Source organism: Calidris pugnax, unplaced genomic scaffold (genome assembly GCF_001431845.1).
Source record: "Calidris pugnax isolate Ruff unplaced genomic scaffold, ASM143184v1 scaffold15, whole genome shotgun sequence".
Taxonomy (NCBI): Eukaryota; Metazoa; Chordata; class Aves; order Charadriiformes; family Scolopacidae; genus Calidris; species Calidris pugnax.
The window spans coordinates 9,363,102-9,382,595 of NW_015090774.1; the positions used below are offsets into that span (position 1 = coordinate 9,363,102).

At 37.2% G+C, this 19,494-nt stretch overlaps 1 protein-coding gene across 2 annotated transcripts in view; it reads left to right on the forward strand.

Moving 5' to 3' along the window:
- The window catches only part of CCSER1 (coiled-coil serine rich protein 1), a 690,045-nt gene that overhangs the window by 255,877 nt on the left and 414,674 nt on the right, over window positions 1–19,494 (forward strand). For both annotated transcript variants that reach the window (XM_014943378.1, XM_014943384.1), the window contains one exon: window positions 16,799–17,009. In XM_014943378.1, coding sequence (XP_014798864.1) covers window positions 16,799–17,009 — 211 coding nt within the window. The remainder of the gene's footprint in view (window positions 1–16,798; window positions 17,010–19,494) is intronic.

A 19,494-nucleotide genomic window follows, 5' to 3' on the forward strand; every position in this document is an offset into this window, starting at 1 on the left:
AAGCTCCTTCTCTTACGTACCTATATCTTTATCCTAATTTCTGCAACCATGAAATAGAGGAAGGCAATGAAATCATTTTAGTGGGAATGGTCTTCTAGAGCTTCAGAATAATTGTTCAGAAACAGCATAGAATCATAGAAAACCAGATTGAAAGGGACCTCAAGAATCATCTGGTCCAATGTTTCTTGGCAAAAGCAGGGCCTAGACAAGATGGCCCAGCACCCTGTCCAACTGAATCTTGAAAGTGGCCAATGATGAGGAATCTGCTACTTCTCTGGGGAGATTATTCCAATGGCTGATTGTTCTCCTTGTGAAAAATTTTCCTCTTGTGTCCAATCAGAATCTCCCAAGAAGTAACTTGTACCCATTGTGCTTTGTCTTTTCCATGTGACTCTTTGTGAAAAAGGAGTCTCCATCTTCTTTGTAGCCACCCTTTAAATACTGGAACATGGTGATAAGGTCTCCCCTAAGCCTCCTTTTCTCAGCGCTGAACAAACCCAGTTCTCTCAGCCTTATCTCATATGGCAGGCTTCTCAGTCCTTGGATCATCTCTGGACCCTCTCCAGGCTGTGCACATTGTTTTTGTATAGCAAGGACCAAAACTGAGCACAAGTATTCCAGGTGTGGCCTGACAAGCACTGAGTAGAGTGGGATAATGACTTCTTTATCTTGGCTTAATACACTTATTGATGGAACCCAGCATCCTGTTGGCTTTCTTTTGCTGCAACAGCACACTGAGTTTGTTGTTCACCAGGACCCCTAGGCCCCTTTCAACAGAGCTGCTCCCCAGCCAGGCAGATCCCAACCTGTGCTTTACAATCTTACACTTGTCCTTTCTGAACTTCATAAGATTCTCATTAACCCATTCTTCCAGCCTATCCAGATCTTCCTGCAGGGTGGGTCTCCCTTCTGAAGTGGCCACTTCCCCACTCAGTTCAGTATCATCAAAGTATAAAATTGGGATTAGTTCACTCCTAGAGCATGAACAGCTTTTATACTTTTTAGCTGGGATGGATTCACCCTTTCCTTACCTCACCCTGCCCTGAGGCCACCGCACAGGCACAATACACTTCTGTTTGTGGTGTGCTGTGGTGTTGGGTTTGGCGTTGGCATGTCCACTGGGCCTTTAACACACAAGTAAAATGACTGAGAAATACTTGACCAAGTTCACCCGCTAACGCTCTGCTAGGGATGGACCCTACAATACCCAGTGTAAGAGCTACCCCTACTCTTCAGGTTTTTCAGTACAAGGCAGCTCTTTTTTAAAAAGTCCTCTGCTTTAACTGTGCTTTGTGACTTTAAATGCTGACGGCAAACTAACTGAAAATGGAATTTTTTTCCACATAGATGTTGAAATTTAAAATTCAGCAGAGAGAGTCAGGAGACCACAGTTGAAGTTACACAAGTAGTGTGATAAGCTCTGAAATGCCTCAGCAGAATATGAAATAGCTTTTGATCTCATCCTGAGCTGGAACATGCACAGAGATAGACTGCTGGAACACATGTGAAATAGCATCCCTCAGGCTGGGAAGTGGACGTTCTTCAACAATACCTCCCTATATGTTCACTGTACATTATTTTCCTTCCTTTCTACCAATACCAAAATTTGGATGAATGACTGCCATGAAATTTACTACTCCTCTAGCCAGTAGTGCTAATAAGAGGATCAGTACTTTCTTTTCACATTTAAGGAACAATTTGGTGTGATGATAAAATGTGCCAACTTAAGCAGGGATATAAAATAGAAATCTTGCTTAAGTTATTAAAAGTCCAGATATTTCTCATATAAGAGCACTAGCCCCAGATATTATTTGTAATTGATTTTTCTAAATTTGTACTCTTAAACTGGACAACATACTGTTCAAAAACTTGAAGAGGTTTTTGCTAGTGTGGGGAGAGAAATTTGCGTCTCAGCAGTAAATAAGTTTATGTATTTTAACTTATGTGTACTGTAATAAGCAGTTCACCTATCCAAGGCTTTAATTGTTTTTGCTGTCAATATCAAGAATAAAAGAGGGAGCATTTACCAAATATAAAATGACTAAACTGCTAGCTACCACACATCTCTAATACCCGTTTTGCACCTGTGTCTATTTATAAACTTATGGGCCTATAAACAGAGACTCTTTCAGTTTCATTTAGTTTAGTTAAATTCCAGGAATCTTGTGGATAAAGGCTATGTATATATTTTCCATCCTCCATAGCTTTCAGTGGTTTCAGAGATGAGTATAGCAAGATGCAGAGACAGGCATAAATATAACAATCAAGGTGCAGAACTGCTGTTTTATCACCTTGGTTATTCCTTGCCATTTCCAACTGTAGTTACCCACTGTGTGTCTTGAAGCATTGGAATTTAATGCTGATTAAAATACCAAACTTTTTTTTAAAAAAAAGTTTGATCACATACAAAATTGGAAATAAAGTAATTAAGTATAAAATGCTCAGCCTGTTGTTTTAGATGATGCCGTGGGGAAAAATGTCATCTACACAAATAACATTACCAGTTGTCTCACTTAATCAGCCAAGCAGGATAAAAACAAGGAATAGTAGAGACTAATAAAGATACACCACGGTAAACTTTCTTCCTATGTACTTTTGCTTGTTTCACTGGCTGCCTCAACAATTACAGTGATACAGCAGTTTCTGCAGTAAATATCCAATTGACTTGTCTGGTTCGTGTCCTGAAGGGACGATCATTTATTCTTGTGTAGATTAATTGTCCTTGTATCCTACAAGGGTTCCTCTCTGTTGGTAGTGTGGTAGTGGCTTCTGGTCTTCCACTTAATGTCTTGAAGGTTGCAATTAGTTTAGTTGTCCTCACTTATTTTGCTTTAAAAATGAAGTTAATATTCCTGTGCCTTCTGCTTACATTTTCACGTTTTCTCTTCCCTTTATTATTGCTGTGGCAAGAGCACATGACTTGTGAGAAGCGAGATTTGCATGTCAAAAACTCTTAGTGACTTATTCTGAGGAGCAAGAGAAAGATCTCCTACCTTTCACCATGCTGGTTTGCAGAGCTTTGCAAGTGCAAATCGGAGGTCCAATAGGTTTGGATTTGCTCTTCCCTGTTTTCTGACACATGGATAAAGGTGTTAATTGGTTACTGTACAGTTTTTGCCTTCATTTAAATGAGTTGCTTCATTTGTCTCTTAGTTATTCCTCTGAAGGGCTTTATTCAGGAGTGATGGGGTGAAGGAGGAACCATCTGCATTAGGTTAATGTATTTTCTGTTTTCTAAAAATAATTTGTAATATTGCAGGACTTACAAAGTAATTTAGAAGAGATTTTTGCTTAAACTGTGCTCTGATCTAGGATTTTCCATTTCCTTGTCTTATTCCAACATTGCATTTGTTCTTGAAAATTAAACAAAAAACATGATGTTGTGTGAAAAAAATGCGGCTGCAGCCCATCAGGGCTCATTTTGCCTGATGGATGATACTAAAATTTCAAAATGCTGCTTCTAGAACTAATAAAAATGTCTCTAAGGGAAAACTTATTTATTTAATTGTCTGCTGCCAGATTTTGCTGGCAAACATTGTGCTTTGCCATATGACCCTGGCCAAGCTGAAAATGCATTTCATCAAAAGATAGACTGTGGTTTTATTAGGAAGGAGAAAAAGCTTAGAGATTATACTTGGAGTTTTGTTGAAACCCTTGTACTGGTGATAGTCAAAGGACCTTCTAGATCAAGCCTGTTTTCAGTTTAGTTTGATTGTGCTTAATTACATCGATTTATTATGCTGACTGCTCCTGCCTTGCAGGAGAAGAAAGGCAGTGGCTTGTTGGGATTGCGTGTAAGGAGATTATCTCCTTGCTTTGTGGAAACACCTCAAGTAGTTTTGAGAAATTGCTGCCAGGAGCTAAAAGTGTGGGAGATAGAGGTACATAGATTGCGAGAGAAGGGATATTATGAGACTAAAGAAGTGAGAAGGAATCACAGATTTCAAGGACAGATATCCTGTACTCCTTTATATTGCATCAGAGGAATGTGAACAATTCCTGGCCTCTCCAAAGAACAGGTAATAATATGTGTTCTGAATACTACTAGTCTTTCGTTCCCTCTTCCTTGTCTGAAGCTTTGACCACAGTTTACATTAACTTGCTAATTTAACCAATAAAATAACTTTTTAGTTAGGTGGTAAAAATCTTCATAAATGGCTAGATGCAGGCTCAAAGGCACGCCATTTTGATTTTGGGGCCTAAGAACTGTGGATGTCAGTGAATGCTGCTAGCTTCCCTGGAGGTTTGTGACACCAAGATTTTTTTAAGATGTAATTTGATATTGCGTTCATCTTTCCTTATCAACTCCACACAAAGCAGATGAAAAACAGTGTATATTTGTCAAATACATATTTGTCAGTCCTATGCGAAAAAATGACTTTATTCCTTTTTGACCAGTGCCCTTCATGATATTCACCAGAATGGGCTTTTTTCTCTGGGAGATGTCACAGCTGAGAACTTGACTTTTATCATTTCCCCGGTCTTTGGACAGGGCAGTATTTGCATTCTGGGCTTTGTTTAAAAGACAATTGAGCAAAGATAGTGATCGGTGTTTGTGTGGCTTAGTGTGAATAGAAACCTTCCCCTTTGCTACCAGCCAGCGTTATCTAGTTTTAACTGTCAAGTACCCTTCAGTGTGCACAAAAGAGAAGATGAGATAACATTCATATAGGCCCATGCTGGAAGCAGAGGTATGGCTCCAGGAGATGGGTATTCACACCTCTGTGCAAGCCCTAAGAAGGACACCCACCCAAACGACTCAGGGAGGGCATTTCCGAACACAATCTCTTCTCTTGTTTATTGTATTGAAGTTGTGACATTAGTCTTAAGGCTGAGACGTGCCAGACTATGCATCTAATTACAGGCCCAGAGAAAGTTCTTGTATTCCTAGGCAAGTTGTTTGCTTCTCTTTTTGCTGCAGTTGCTCTCAAAATGTCTCATTGCTTGTTCAAATGCATAAGAAGACAAAGTTCTCTTCTGAAAGTGAAAACTACAAAATCACCCCCCTCCCCCAAAACAACCAAAAACCACCACCATCCCACCACTCCCCCAAGTGAAAAAAGAAGAAGGGGACAAAAAAAGTAAGCAAGCAGGCATGAAAGAAAGGAAGAGCCTGTTCAGCTAATAGCAGCCAAATACTTTGTTCATCCCTCTGTCACCCCCTGCTAATTAATTCTGTCTCTTCCTCTTCTTTTCTCTTTCACCAGTGTCCTACTATACATAGTTGTGCAACATTTTCCCTATTGATGCATGTGTACCCTGAAGTGTTCTTAAGGTTTTGTGTGTCAGATCTAGAGAACAACAGCAGGGCCAGCAATATGTATGCTAATGCAAGTGTCTGCTGGATTTCTGGTCCCTGAAAGCAAAGGCAGGAGGGTGGCCTTGCATTAGCAACACAGAAGATTCAGAGTCGTAAGTCAAGCAATGCTAAATTCAGAGATTGTACACTGTCTATATGTGCACTTCTGAGTTCTTTGTCTTCTGCTTTCCAAATCTATGGACTGTGCTCATATCAAAATTTCAAGCTGTATCTGGCAACAAAGCAGGCCAGATTTTTTTATTGAAAAATAAGCCTTTTATTGAAAAAAAATTCTACTTGTTCCAAAAACTGGAGTGGTATTGCTAAGTGCCTTGTAAATAAATGAGTTGGTAAATCCAGTTTTAATCTCAGTCTAGCTGGAGCTTTGGACAGCGAGTTTTAACACACACTCCAACAGTTATTAGGGCTACGTGTTATTAATACTCTCCTGACAAAGAGTTTTCAAAATTAGTAACTAAACGTATCAATCACGCTTTTATGTAATATACATTTAATTTTTCACAAAAGAAATGCTATGAATTCTATTATAATTTCATAATCTTACTAAATTCTTAATAACTTCATCAAAGCAATGTTTTCAAGTGTGCTTTTTCATTATCCTATTTGTTACAACCTTGACTAAATTAATGGTATAGGTTATAACTACAGTTAAATTAAAAAAAATTGTTTTCCAAATATTACTGTTGTTCACTGCTTAACATTTAAGTATGTGCAGTGAAAAAGATTTCAGGCACCAGACATTAAAGTCAAGTCATGGACCATATGTTTTCAGTGAGATGCACCTTTTCTAGACTTGCATAGTTTTCCACACTTCTGCTTTTCATGTTAATCTCAACTTTAAATAAGCCTGGCATTGCAAACTAGGAGCAATTACAGTAACTCCAAATATTCGGGGAATTCAACTACAGTCCCCAAAGTAGAGAGAGTAACAACAAGAATGTAAACAACTGAAAAAAACTTTTTAATTTCAATGTGACAATCTGAAAAACAGTGTTAAAGGGCAGAGTACCAAATGCTCTGGTAGTGAGAGAGGTGAGGCATTGTGGAGAGAATGAAGCTTCTGCTGGAGCAAGGACTTGCATATCAAGTAACGCTCCATCAGTACAGAAATATTGTAAGCAACGCACAGCTCAGTGCTGGTATGAAGTTTTAGCACGCTTCTTCCTTCTGTGTGCTGGTGCACAAATAAATATTTAGAGATATTTAAATAGGATTCAGACATCTGAACTTTGGGCCATCCCAGTCAACCAAACTGTACTTTTTCTTTTTCATGTGCCTCTGGCCTCAGTTTTCCAATTTTTTAGATTTACTTGGTCACAGTAGGTCACTTTATTATTAATATAGGGGAAAGGAGAGTGGAGGAACATTTTCTGTAAGGGGGCAGTCCAGGAACACTACTGCAGTCCTTTAGTAAAACTAAATATTCTTATTATCTTTTAATGAGTTATTTACAATCAAAAAGAAAAAACATTGAAGGCCATACTGGCAAAGGTAGAGAAATCTCCTGCAGGTGGACTAGTTTCACTGTATGATGAAATAACACGTTTTTGCTGTGGCGCTGTGATTGATCATGTCATGTAAAAACAAAGCAATTAGGTTAATTTACACATTAATTAGTTTATTGCTTTTTTTCTGTTTGGTCTCTAATGTCTTTGTCTAAAAAAAATTGAGCATGTGGTTTTGGAGGGGTTTAATTTCACTAATTAAAATCTGAGTGCACACACTGCAACACCTGCCTTGTAAGTGAAACCTGTCTGAATGAATACCAGCCCTCTGGTAGTTTGAGAGGACACTCACGAGGAAACAATGTCCCAAGGGTCCCATATCTTACAAGTTTTTATCCCCTTATGTAGCTGGGAATTTTTTTTTAATAATTTATTGGACTTTATTTGGGTCAATGGCAGTTTTGTAAGTTGATGGGTTGAGCTGTGCAGCATTCAGGGGAGGGGGCTGCTTTGTGCCTCTGTGAGGGGTTCCTGGGACTTCTTTGTGCTTGTGGAGCTCCCAGTCTCTTATGAACGTTTTAAGATGACATGTATCTGGATGTGAGCTGTTTACTTCCACGTTGGTACCTGGCACTCTTCATAGACAACATCCACCTAATGGTTTAACTCAGTGCTTAGCTCAGACCTACAGTTCTTGGGCAGCTTTTATGCTGTTATACTCAAAGGAATTTTCTTTATTTCTTCTGTTCTATACACTTCATTTACTATCAGTTTTGGTTGGAGCCCAGAAGGTGTATATGATTTAACTGTGGGAAAAATACTTGTGTCCTGTCTAAATCTGCAAGGAACTGTTAATCACGAAACAACTGATTTCACATCAGCGAATGGACTGAGCAAGAATTTTTTCTCACTTCTTGCTTGAAAACACTACTCTTTTTTATGATTTCAACAGCTTCCTTGTGTGGAGTCAGGAGTCGGACTTGATTCTCATGGGTCCTTTCCAGCTCAGGTTATTATATGAGACTCCTTGATAATATAAAACAAATATATGTATGCACATGCACACGTAGACACATATACTCTAGAATTCAGCTAGGAAGAAAATACAATATTTGCAACTACTGCACCAAGAACTGCATGAAGTTTTTTATCAGGAAACTTCACTAAGTAAGTGGTGTATTTAATTAGTATTGGTACTGGATTTCTCATGCTGTTTTGTTACTTTTATTTAAATCAGGCTTTTGAAGTCACTGTGGATGTTCATATGTTTGTGGAATTGGAAATTTTGTATAAAATCAATTCCATAATGTTTCCTAAAAACCTTACAGAAGAATCCAATTTAAGCATAAAAAAAGTTCTAGTGGATTGCTGTCTTTTAAGTACGGTTATTTAGTAACATGGGTGTTCTGGCTTTCTTTATAAATTACGTTCCGAAATCTATTACATGCTTTCATTTATTGGTCATAAAAGAGGATTTAACATAAAAGCTCTTTTAACAATAACATTAGGTTCCAACTGTTTTATGTGATAATGAAATAGGATGGGTTTTAAAGTTGCGGTTTCTTCCTGACAAATTAATCAAATTCCCTACATAAAGTAGGTGGAAGGTATCCTCTGAATTTAAACATAATACTTTTCTACTCATTATTCTGAAACTGTTAGAGGGCAGTGAGAAGGGATACACTTGTTTAATCATATACTTTCACCAAAATGAAGGACCATGGTGGTGATTCCATTGAAGTGTGTTGAACATTTTCTTCACTCAGAAAGCTATGTTTGTAAATACTGATTATTTTGGTGATTATATTATATTACTGTTTATATATTTTACTATGTGACAATGTACATTTTGCGGTTACTGGTTGGAATTTTCTGTATACCCACGGAGTTTTAACTAACTAATTGTGGTACAGGGCATCCCTTAACTCTAACTGCTCAGCTCTACTGAAGTTTTGGTCCACTTTCTTCTGGCATTCAGCTGCCATCTAATCCTGTAGGCATGTGCATTTTTCCTAGTGGAGCGCACGACTATAGCATGATAGCCTATAGCATAATTATTTAGATGTCTGTATCTGTTCTCAACCCCTGGCATGGTCTGAAGCCAGGATGTTTCTGTAATCAGACACCATCCAGGAAGAGTTCCCTGGATGGGGCTTTGAGCAGCCTGGTCCTTGCCCATGGCAGGTGGGTTGGAACTGGATGATCTTTAAGGTCCCTTCCAATCCAAACCATTCTATGATTCTGTGAATCACCTCCAGGGTGAAGGCAGGTAGGGGTTGGGATGTAAGGAAAACAACCAGGCAAGGAAGGTATTCCACTTTGGGTATTTTAGCAAGTATTAATTAGACTTTTGAAACTGGCTGTTATGCATCTCCTATGAACCTCTTGGCCAACACAAGCCTGTTAGCTTCACAAAAGTATTCTTAATGCCTTCTTGCCAGGCACACAAAATGCTTTAAATCTTTTTTTTTTTTTTTTAAATTTAAATTATACATCATTTTGAGCAGCATTTTGAAAAGCTTTGGTAGCAAAAAATGCTGACCTGTAGTAGGAAGTATTTGACAATTTGTTTTTAAGTAAGGGAAACTAGTTTGGTAACTGAATGAAAGGAGTACACTTTTTGAGCTTCTTGAAAGGCAGTCATCATGTCCAATATCCATTGTGATTTTTCAGCTTTTTTTTAACCTTTTTTAACCTCATAAAAACTTGAAAGTTTTATGTTCCATTTGCACAATTTCTAAAAGCGAGACTCAAGCGTTTAAAGCAGAGAGCAAAGGTGAGGAGAAATGTTGTTTTGATCTAGAAAGTGACAGTGGCAAAACAGATTTATATTTCTCCTTTCCCCCAGTACTATAAAGTTTGCTAGACACACTTGAATGCTTGTCTTCTTTAATAGATTAGATCAAAATTTTGTCGTTCTAGTCCCAGGTCACCTGGGTTGGTCAGCTCCGTGCAGTGCATTTGGAGTGAGATGTGGAGAGGACACCAAGTGCCTTTAGCTTTTAGGTGTGCTGAGGCAGTGTCTAATCAGAAGTACATAGTGTTTAAAAAGGCTGTGATGCCTGCAGGTAGATTTATCCTTTGTCCAAATAAAAGGTAAGGCTTCTTTTGTTTTTATCCCAACCAGAGATGTCATGTGAGTTACTGCGCGCTTTTGTGCATAATTAATCTGCAATTTAGATTTTATATACTGGTTGTAAAACAGTTTCAAGAATGATCCCTTGCTGAAGTTTTTTGGGGAAAAAAAATTTAAAAAATGAAAAAGAATCAAACTCTAACAAACTCTCAACACCCAGACAGACTTATTTACTTTTCCTGTTTTGTCTGTAGTGCTTTATTTACTACTGCATTGTTGGTACTTGAAATTGAATAAGCCCCACTGTTCTTTTCTAAGTAGCTATTTTTTTGGATGTTGTCCAATTACTGTATGGTATTACATTATCTTATTTGTATCACATTTAAATTTTCCTAATAGATTTCAGGAGGAAGAAAAGGACTGAAATCTTAAGTGTTGTGTTTTTGTGTGCTAGATCAGTGGATATAAACAGAGCTCTTGACTCCTGTTGAATTTAGGGAAAGGAAAGAAAGGCTTGACGTGCCCTTATCAGCTGTACCAGCAGCTGAAAAATGGAGGGCTTTTTTTCCCCCTTTTTTTTTTTTCTTTTTAAATTTGATTCCATATTTCATGATCACCAGGTTCTAGCCCTCTAGCCCAAAGGAAATCTTTATGGCTGTGATATAAACCTTTGAAAGAAAAGGGCTTATAATGGAAAAGGCTGACAGTCTCTTAACTTAAAGCAGCACTAGCTATTAGAGTTTGTGTGCACATTTGTGTGTGGGTGCATAGTTTGATAGTGACAGATATCAAACATCATTTCTCTAAAAGGCTGACCTTGAAAAATCATAGTATCAGAGTACCAATAAATGATACATAGTTCTAAATGCTGTAAAATGTCAAACAATATGTACCTTATGACACCGTGTGGTTTAATATTCTGAGATGTCTTTCCTATAACTTCTGAACCATTCTCTGTTAGAACAGAAGTAATGCTGAGAAATTGTGTGAGACAGGGAGTAGTATAAATTTTGATGCCAAAGAATGCTAATATGGGTAGTTAGCCCAGTGTTTATGTTCTGGTTACCTTTTTATCTTCTAAGTATTGCAAAGGCTGCATTTTCAGAACTGAGTAAGGAGTTTGGCAACTTTTATCCTCCTTGACCGGAGCTTGAGAATATTTAGGCACCTAGCACTACATTATTTGTTATGCTCATTGGAATATTTAGGAACGTGCTTTTAAAAGCCTATGCCCAATTTCTGATAAAGATGGGGAAAGACCTTTCTTTTTTTCTGAATCGTGTCCATATATTTCAGTTGTAAACTGTTTGGGATAGAACATGTCTCTTACTAAGTAAGATTAGTAGTGAGATTAACGAGAGATTACTTAGAGGTTAAGATTCAATGTGGGATGATTATAGGCCTTGACTGTAAAGTACACCATTGTAAGAGAGCCACAGAGTGCTTTGAGCTGAATTTTGGTGGTGTTTCCGATAGACAGATTTTTCTCTAAAAATTAGAAGTAATTGCTCTTGTGTGTCTTATATGGCCCAGCTGAGGCACCTTTCTCAAAATAGTAATTAGCGTTTTTTCTAGAAGAGGGTCCCTTTCATCTATTTGCTGTTGGTGAGAAAAAAGAAAATTCTGTATGAGAGAAAAAAATGTGTGGACTGAAGGTTATCTAGATTTGTATGGAAAAACGTTTTTAGGATATGACCTCTGTGTGGAGATAATAACATTTTTCTAGTGTGAAAGGACATATGTTTCCTGGTGGGACAAGTTATGAACAAATAAGAGAGACTTAGAGGTTTTTTTTTCAGAAATATTTATGAAGATAAAATGTATATGTGTTTATATATGCGTGCATGTGAATTTTGTAACTACAAAAATATATATGTGTAAAAAAATGTATGTGTATATGTACATGGTGTATTTATATGTGAATATACACACATACAGTTACACACTCAAACACTGAAAATAAGTGGTTTAAGGCTTTTTCTAAGACCCTGCTTTAGAAGATAAGCCCTCAGGGAAGAATGAAGGTATGTGCAAATCTTCCCATAGAGGCTGCAATCTTTTGCTCTGCTTGCAGAGCCTTTCTGATGCCCAAAGTGTTATGTGAGTTCTCTTCTGTTAAGCTGGTATCAAGAAGTGCAGACTCTGTGGGACCAATTGTATTAGTTTAGACTAATTCTGCTATTGCAACATCTTGAGCACTGCTGATGAAATCTAAGAAGATTAAACTCCACATAATCTGGGGATCTTTATGTAAGTGAAGTTCAAATTACCATAAGCTTTTCAAATCATTGATCTGAGGATCAGTAAGAAGGGAAGAATAACTCAAACTAGCTCAAATTGCAAATCTTTGGGTCCTTTTTTTCTTTTCCTTTTTTGCAGTAAAATCCTTTAAAGATGCTTCGCAATAAGAAAGTTGTTCTTCTTCTACCTTCCTAAGGGAAAAAAGCTTTGAAGGGAGCTGCACAATTGTGTGTCTTCCTCAGTTAACATGCAGTTGCATTGGATTTATGGGGGCTATTAAAATGCTAAAAGTAACTGATTGATTATTTTAATGCTATCTTACTATTTCAAAAAAGATTGCTATTGAAATAGAGCTCTGTCTTAATGGCACTACCATTTTGCTAGATGTGGATGTTGTAGCTTTGGATTTTTTTATCCATTAAAAATGAGGAAATAGATTCATGGTGTTCAGTGGATATGTACAGATACAACAGCAACAAGACAGCAGGCCTAAAGTACCATCAAATTGTACAGGTTTTGACCCTATTTAACATTTACAAATTTGTAACAAATTTTCTGTGGATTTTCAGACCTTATGGTGACAGTAATTTTACTGATACTAAGCTTGCTTTTCTCTGTTGTCATTTGTGGTCCTCTTAGATGTAACATACAATTGTATAGTGGGTATTCCTCAAGCTTTAGGTTGACACCACTTGAGCAACTTGAATTACCCTTTTTCCCTATGATATTGATCTGGAGGACTGGGCAGGGTTTTAAGTATACCATCTGTCAGACTTTGTGTGATCTTCATCAAACAGAATATGAGAACCACTTGTTACCTGGGAAGTGAAGTCTGTAATACCTGGGAGAAAATTAAAAGCAGCTTCCTACCACTCTTCTCAGCTTTGATTTGCCACTCATCCACACTTCATTTCAGACCTTTTGAAACAGGCTGGCTTTTCTCTTGCCTAGGAGTCTGCCTGGGTTTCACGTCTCGAGCTTGGTTCTTCATGACTCCATGGCCATACTCAGGGTGACATCTACATGGGATGGTTCTTTAGTGCGTATCTGCACCACTGACATCCTCTGGAATGGTGTGGTCCCATCCAATTTGCCTGTACTGACAGCCAAAGGATGCCAGGAAATTGTTTGAAAGAGTGATAGCTGCGTTGGGTTAGGCCATTTCAAAAGTGCTTTAACACTGACTGACTTCCAGTGCCCAGGAACATTTTCAGCTATGATTTTATTGAAGTAGGAACATAGCCTAAGTGAGTGTGTCTATCAGACAAATTTAGAGCTCAGGCAGGAGCCATATACTTAAAAGTGATAAAATTACTTTTCTGCAATATTTTATGTTGATAATGTTATAGAATTAATATTGTCATTTAAGTGAAATACATTGTCTTTAGTCATTAAAATAAACCTTTTGAGGCTTTTTATCCACAGTTTCAGAAGTTTGTCACAGATAAAAGTTGCCCGTGAAATGTTTTTATTACAATAAACGTATCTTTGGATGGTGGAGGGGGCTGGCCATCTGTAAGGAGCTCCTGCTGGTCTAGGGGTCAGCCCCCTCTCCCAGCTTCAGAGGCAAAGAGGTGTTTTACTAGTAAGGGGAAGCTTCTAATTTTAGTGTGAACTTTTTTTTCTCTTGCTAAATCTCTACTGCTGCTTTGAGATGAATTGCAGTGGATTACCATAATAATACTGTAATAGACCACCTGGACATTGTTAATAATGAACTTGATGAAAAATCAGTTCTGGAATGAATTTAAAATGAGCTTTTCCTGCAGCAAGTAGAAGGAGTTGTATCAGATAGTGAAGGGTTTTTCTCTCACAGAGCAATTATATTCTTTTCAGATAGTTCAGAGATACTATATGATCTAAATGCTCGCTGTATACCAAATCTGAGTTGCCATTTTCCAGTAGCGACTGAGTTAGATTTTAACTTTTATGACCATGAGTGGTGATATGTTATTATGGTCCTTTTTATGCTATAGTACGAGGTTCTGTATTTGAAAATATGGTAATTTTGTGTGTTGTCAACATAAAGCCCACTGAACTCATTGAAGGTATTTTCTTCAGCTGAAATTAAGATATGCTGTATTTCCAATACATTTATAACTTATTCATAAACACCGTTATCTCTTCTATGTCAGAAAGGATGATAGTTCTGCAAAAGTACTGCTTGTTTCCTCATTTCTGGAGCAGCAGGGTATCACTGTTGATGACAGGTTCTTTTCCCTGATAATGTGCTGTAGAAGACTCCTTCTAGGAGGCATTACATCTTAAGTTGGTCCTTTCTCAGTGTCAGGATGTTACCAGCATAAGATGCCTGTTCAGGAGCATGAGGAAGATGAAACTTTGGTGAGACTCACAAAGTGAACATGCATAATATTCTAAGGAATAATTTTTCTCCCAACCTGCAGGCACTGGGCAGGAAAATAGAGGACCTCGTTGTGTCTTATTACTCAATTTAAAGAATATGGTTTTCTGGCACGTAAATCTTACTCAAGTGTAGATTCCAGTAGTTTGAATATGGCTTCTTTTATAAACCTGTAAAAGTGGCCTGTGTTATGAAACTTAAGTTAAAAGTTGTTTGTTCTTTGTGTGAGTTATACCTGAGGCTTCTTTTAAAGGCTATGAACCACCAGTGGCTTAATATCCTTCAGTCAAAAGCACCTTTACCATCCACCTCAGATTATTATTTTAAAGGATGCAAAATATTCTACTCATAAAGTTGTTTCAATGTATTTAAAAATTAAAACAGACTAATTTCATTGTTTTATGAGAGTCTTGGAAAGCCTGGATTAGCAAATTTTAGTTCCATTTGCTATCATGAGCATCTGTCTGTATCCATGATCTCTGTGGTGCATTTCTTGATCTAACACATTGTCTTGATCTGACACATTGTGCACATTACATAGCTTGCAAAATATAAAAATGAATAATCCATAAAAGATAATTGCAGTAGCCTCATTTCCAATTTGTTAGTATGTCATTGGGAATTGCTTGTCTTGAGAAATTACGTTAATCCTTTTTTGTATGTGGTTCCTATGAAACCAAAGTTAACTAAGGAAAATTTTACATGGAAAAATATTCTTTGTCCTTCCAAAATATGTCCATGCTTAAAATTCAGAACCAGTTTTGTGTTGCGTGAAAATTCAAATGGAACAGAAAATTGGAACTATACATTAAATGAATAGTAATTGTCATTTTCTTCACCGCTTATGCTAACATCTTTAATTGTAGTGAATTAATTTAGTATGAATATGGGTGTTATGCATTTCTGTTAACAACTTTTGTAATTTAGTAGCAATTAATATACTACGATTGCACAGTGCAGCCACATTCTCAGATTTATTCTCCCTTCAGATTTGTCCTTTTTCACCGCTGGTCAAACAGAAAATAGGTGCAACATTAAAGATGTAAAGGCATTCAGGCCAGAAAAATCCTTAGTGTTTTAGTTACATGCTGTTCCACCAAAATGTCAAGTAATCTCTATTTAAATTATTTTTCTACTATTAAACTTTTGGCTCAATGTGTCTGATTTCAGCTGGTTGAATCTATGACCTCTAGATCATAGAATTACCTGGGTGGGAAGGGACCTCTGAAGGTCTCTGTTCCAAGCCCTTGCTCAAAGCAGGTCCAATTAGAGTAGCTTACTCAGGCACTTGCCCCATCATATTGTGAATATTTCCAAGGATGGGTGTTCCATAACATCTCTGAGCCTCTGTTCCTTTGTTTGACCACCCTCATGGTAGTAAGTGAGTAAATAAATAAATAAATAAATAAAATTCTTATATCTGGTCACAACTTCCAATATTCCAGCTTCTGTCTATTGCCTTTCGTCCTATTGCTGTGCATCTGTAAGGATAGCTTGGCTCCATCGTCTCTGCACCCTCACAGTAGGGACATTGCCCTGGTCCGCAGTGAGATTCCCTTTGCCTTCGAAGACTGATCACAGCTGGGTCTCTTGGCCTCTCCTCATTTAATGTGCACTCCAGCCCCCTCACCTTTTTTTTTTATCTTCGCTGCACTTGCTCCAGCATGGCAGAGACTTACAGATATCTTGCTCTGATATTAGAAGAAGATAGTATTTATTTAGCAAAATAACGGTATTCTGTTACCTCCAAAGCCCATCAAAATCTTTCAAATCTTTCTTTTGTCTTGAACAGATTCTCAACCACAACTTAATGTTGTTTTGTTTCATGTTCTTCTTTAATAGCTTCAGCGGTAGCTAAACTTCAGAGTGAGTATAGATTAATTAAATTTCAAATTCCATTTTCTAGAATAGCAGGTTCATTTTATGTCACTGGGCAAGCCCAGAAGGGAATATTTTATTTGGCGGTCTTTTCTTTTTGAGCTCTAAGTCAAAGCATATGGAAGAACGTGATTTAGCTTTTGAAAGTGCATGAAAGTTTCATTTTTTCATAAAGCTGAACTGAAATGAAATAGACCCATAGCAGTTTTGCCTATAGGATATTTTGTTTTAAGAAAATGGCTTTCTTTTGAAGGGTGTGTGATAGAGCACAGTTTGAATTCATGTAGAAAACTGTACATTTATAAATGCATATTGCTAACACCATATGGCTAGATGTACGCTATAAAGGACATTCATGCTAGCAGGCTCAAAAAGTGCATATGTAATGTGCCTTTAAACTCAAAGGAACTAAAAGCCAAAACTTATTGAGTTCTTTTTCATATGTCAGTGTTGATGTTTCTGTTTTCTCTTTTAAGGAATCTTTCTCTGAAGCTGTCGAAGGAGGTAGACCAAGGAGAAGCCAGGTACCCTCGTGTTAGCCAGCTGGCTGGCAGCCCATCCGTGGAGTGGCCTTTTACTGGTCTGGAAGAAGGTGGAGGCATTGAATCTTTGCCCTTCAGATTGATGCTGCAAGATTGTACAGCTGTAAAGACATTGCTTCTGAAAATGAAGAGAGTTCTTCAAGAGGTAATCACCCATTCATTTGTTAAACTTACAGCTTTCAGCATTAATAAGCTAAGTAACAGAAAAGGGTCAGAAAAGTTTATGGACTTGATGTCTTTTAATATGGCTTGAATATATGGAATTGATGCAGAAGTATAAATGTGTCTCAACATGGTGCAGGTGAGAAAGTTTCTACTGTAGCAGAATTTTACTGATACTGCCATCTTGGTGTGCAGAGTATAAGGCGTGTCTTGAGCTTTTACCAAAAAGAGGGCAGGGGAGACAAACTGCAAGATCAAAATAAGTTGTGTTGTTTTCCTCTAGTATTTTAGAACTTTTTGGTTTTCTTACTACATTTGTTAATCAGTATGAAGTCACATGCAATTTATTCAGAGGAGAGATGCAAAGGATACCTATTCTCTTAAGTAACAGTACTGAAAATAAAGGTTACTGGCTTGAGTCTGTAAATGATAGCTGAAATCAGATTTCTTCGGCCATTCTAAAAATTTCAAGAGTGCTGCCTTGTTCTGTCCTGCTATATTTTCCTGCTTCCCTAGAGAGTGATGGTTTTTATCAGAGTTAGGTTGATGGTTGGACTAGATGATCATAAAGGTTCCTTCCAACCTAGACAATTCTATGATTCTATGGACTGCTGGTGTTGCTTTGAAAATTTTCTTTTGCATCGACTTCCTTTTAGAATTTTAGAAGAAATAAAATTTGTATTGGGTTGTAGTTTTTTTTGACCATTCCCAGCTGTGGAGGTTTGACTCATACATTTTTGACAAGCTGTCATCTTTGTGTTAGGCAGCTGCAGCATGCATCTTCTCTGAGATCTACAAGAAATATTTTGTTTGTTTGTTTGTTTTTTTATCTATATAGTTCACAGAATAACAGAAAGATTTAGGTTCAGAGGGGTCTCTGGAGGTCCAACTTCTTTACTCCAACCAAGGTCAACTAAGAACAGGTTGCTCAGGTCCTTGTCCACTTCGGTTTTTGGTATGAAATCATCTCTATGCAACCATTCCAATATTTGACTACATCATTGTAGCTTTTTTCCCTAAGATATAAACAGAATTTCCCTTGTTGCAACTTCATTGTATGATGAAGTGCTAGTCACTTAGCTGAGACATTTAAATACCAAAATAAGGCTTTGGCAATTTTGGTTTTTTTACTGCTCACTTCTTGATCATCTGTATCTAAATTCAATCAATTGTCCTGTCTGAGAAGGTTTGTCAAAGGTTTGGTGATGATAATTATCCATTAGTCCTCCTACTGAATAGCACGTTTTTGCTGGATGGCAAGCCTCATGCCTTCCATTTTCCTTCAGTTCACTAGAAGCTTTATGTATGCTATAGGGCTTCCTTAATGGACTTCTGTTTTGCTGAATGCAGAATTGAAGTCATTATTTCTCCATCAGTTCCCGCTTATATAATGTCAGAATACTTAGTGAATTTAAAGATTCTCATCCACCAAGAAGGATTTGTAACCCTATTATATATGGAAATAAATAATAAGAATTATAATATTATGTGACACAGGAGTTCTAACATTCAGCTGGTAGCATTAACAGCATCCTCTGTTGCTTCTAGTGGGAATAATTCTGTGTTTTACTCAGAAAAATTCTTTCTTGCCATGATGGTAAGCCTAAGAATTTTATTTTTAACTAATCAAGTTCCATTAAATTTGTGTAAAAATCTACTGTGATTTTCTGTATGTGGGGGTATGTTGTACCTTGTAGTACTTCAGTTTTAAAAACGTTCAGCAGGTGATGTCCACAAAAGGATCACAAGGTATTTTATGCGACTCACTGGAATTTCATGTCCAGTTACTAATACCTCCTTATGTACTCATATTGATTTTTTTTTTTTAATCTTAAACACTCAGTCTTTCTTGTTCCTTTGTACCATATAATTTCATCTCCCCATCTGACTGTAACACGATGTGCTTCTGTGCTTTCCTTGTCTTTTTGTCTTGTCTTCCTTATGAAATCAAAATAGCCTTTTTCTAATTCTACAGTTGGATGTTGTATATGATGCATATAGATGTGCTGTCATTTACCTCCCTGTTTTTCAGCACCTTTGAGATGAAATATCAGTACACAGCTGAACAAAACTCTTACATAGATAGAATGAAAGGATGATTATGTAAAAACTTGCTACCTTGAGTTGTTATTTGTATTTTGTTTTTTATTGAGTGACTTACATAATATCAGTGATATAAAAAATATGGAAAATGCTGAAAAATGGTATGGGAGTGTACTTTTTTAGTTGCCCTGTCTGAGAAGTAGCTGTTTGATATGTACTGCAAGATTCCAGTTCTACTGATGTAAATACACATACTAATTCTTCAAAGAAAAAATTACAATTTTCAAGGTCATTGTTAAACTACAGTTTTCATAGCTCTGTAACGATTTAACAAACCTGCCCTCTCTACAGTGGGCATCATCCATGATATAATTGCAGTAGAGTGAAAGAGCGGTAACAACAAAATATTCAGAAACAGTCTTTAA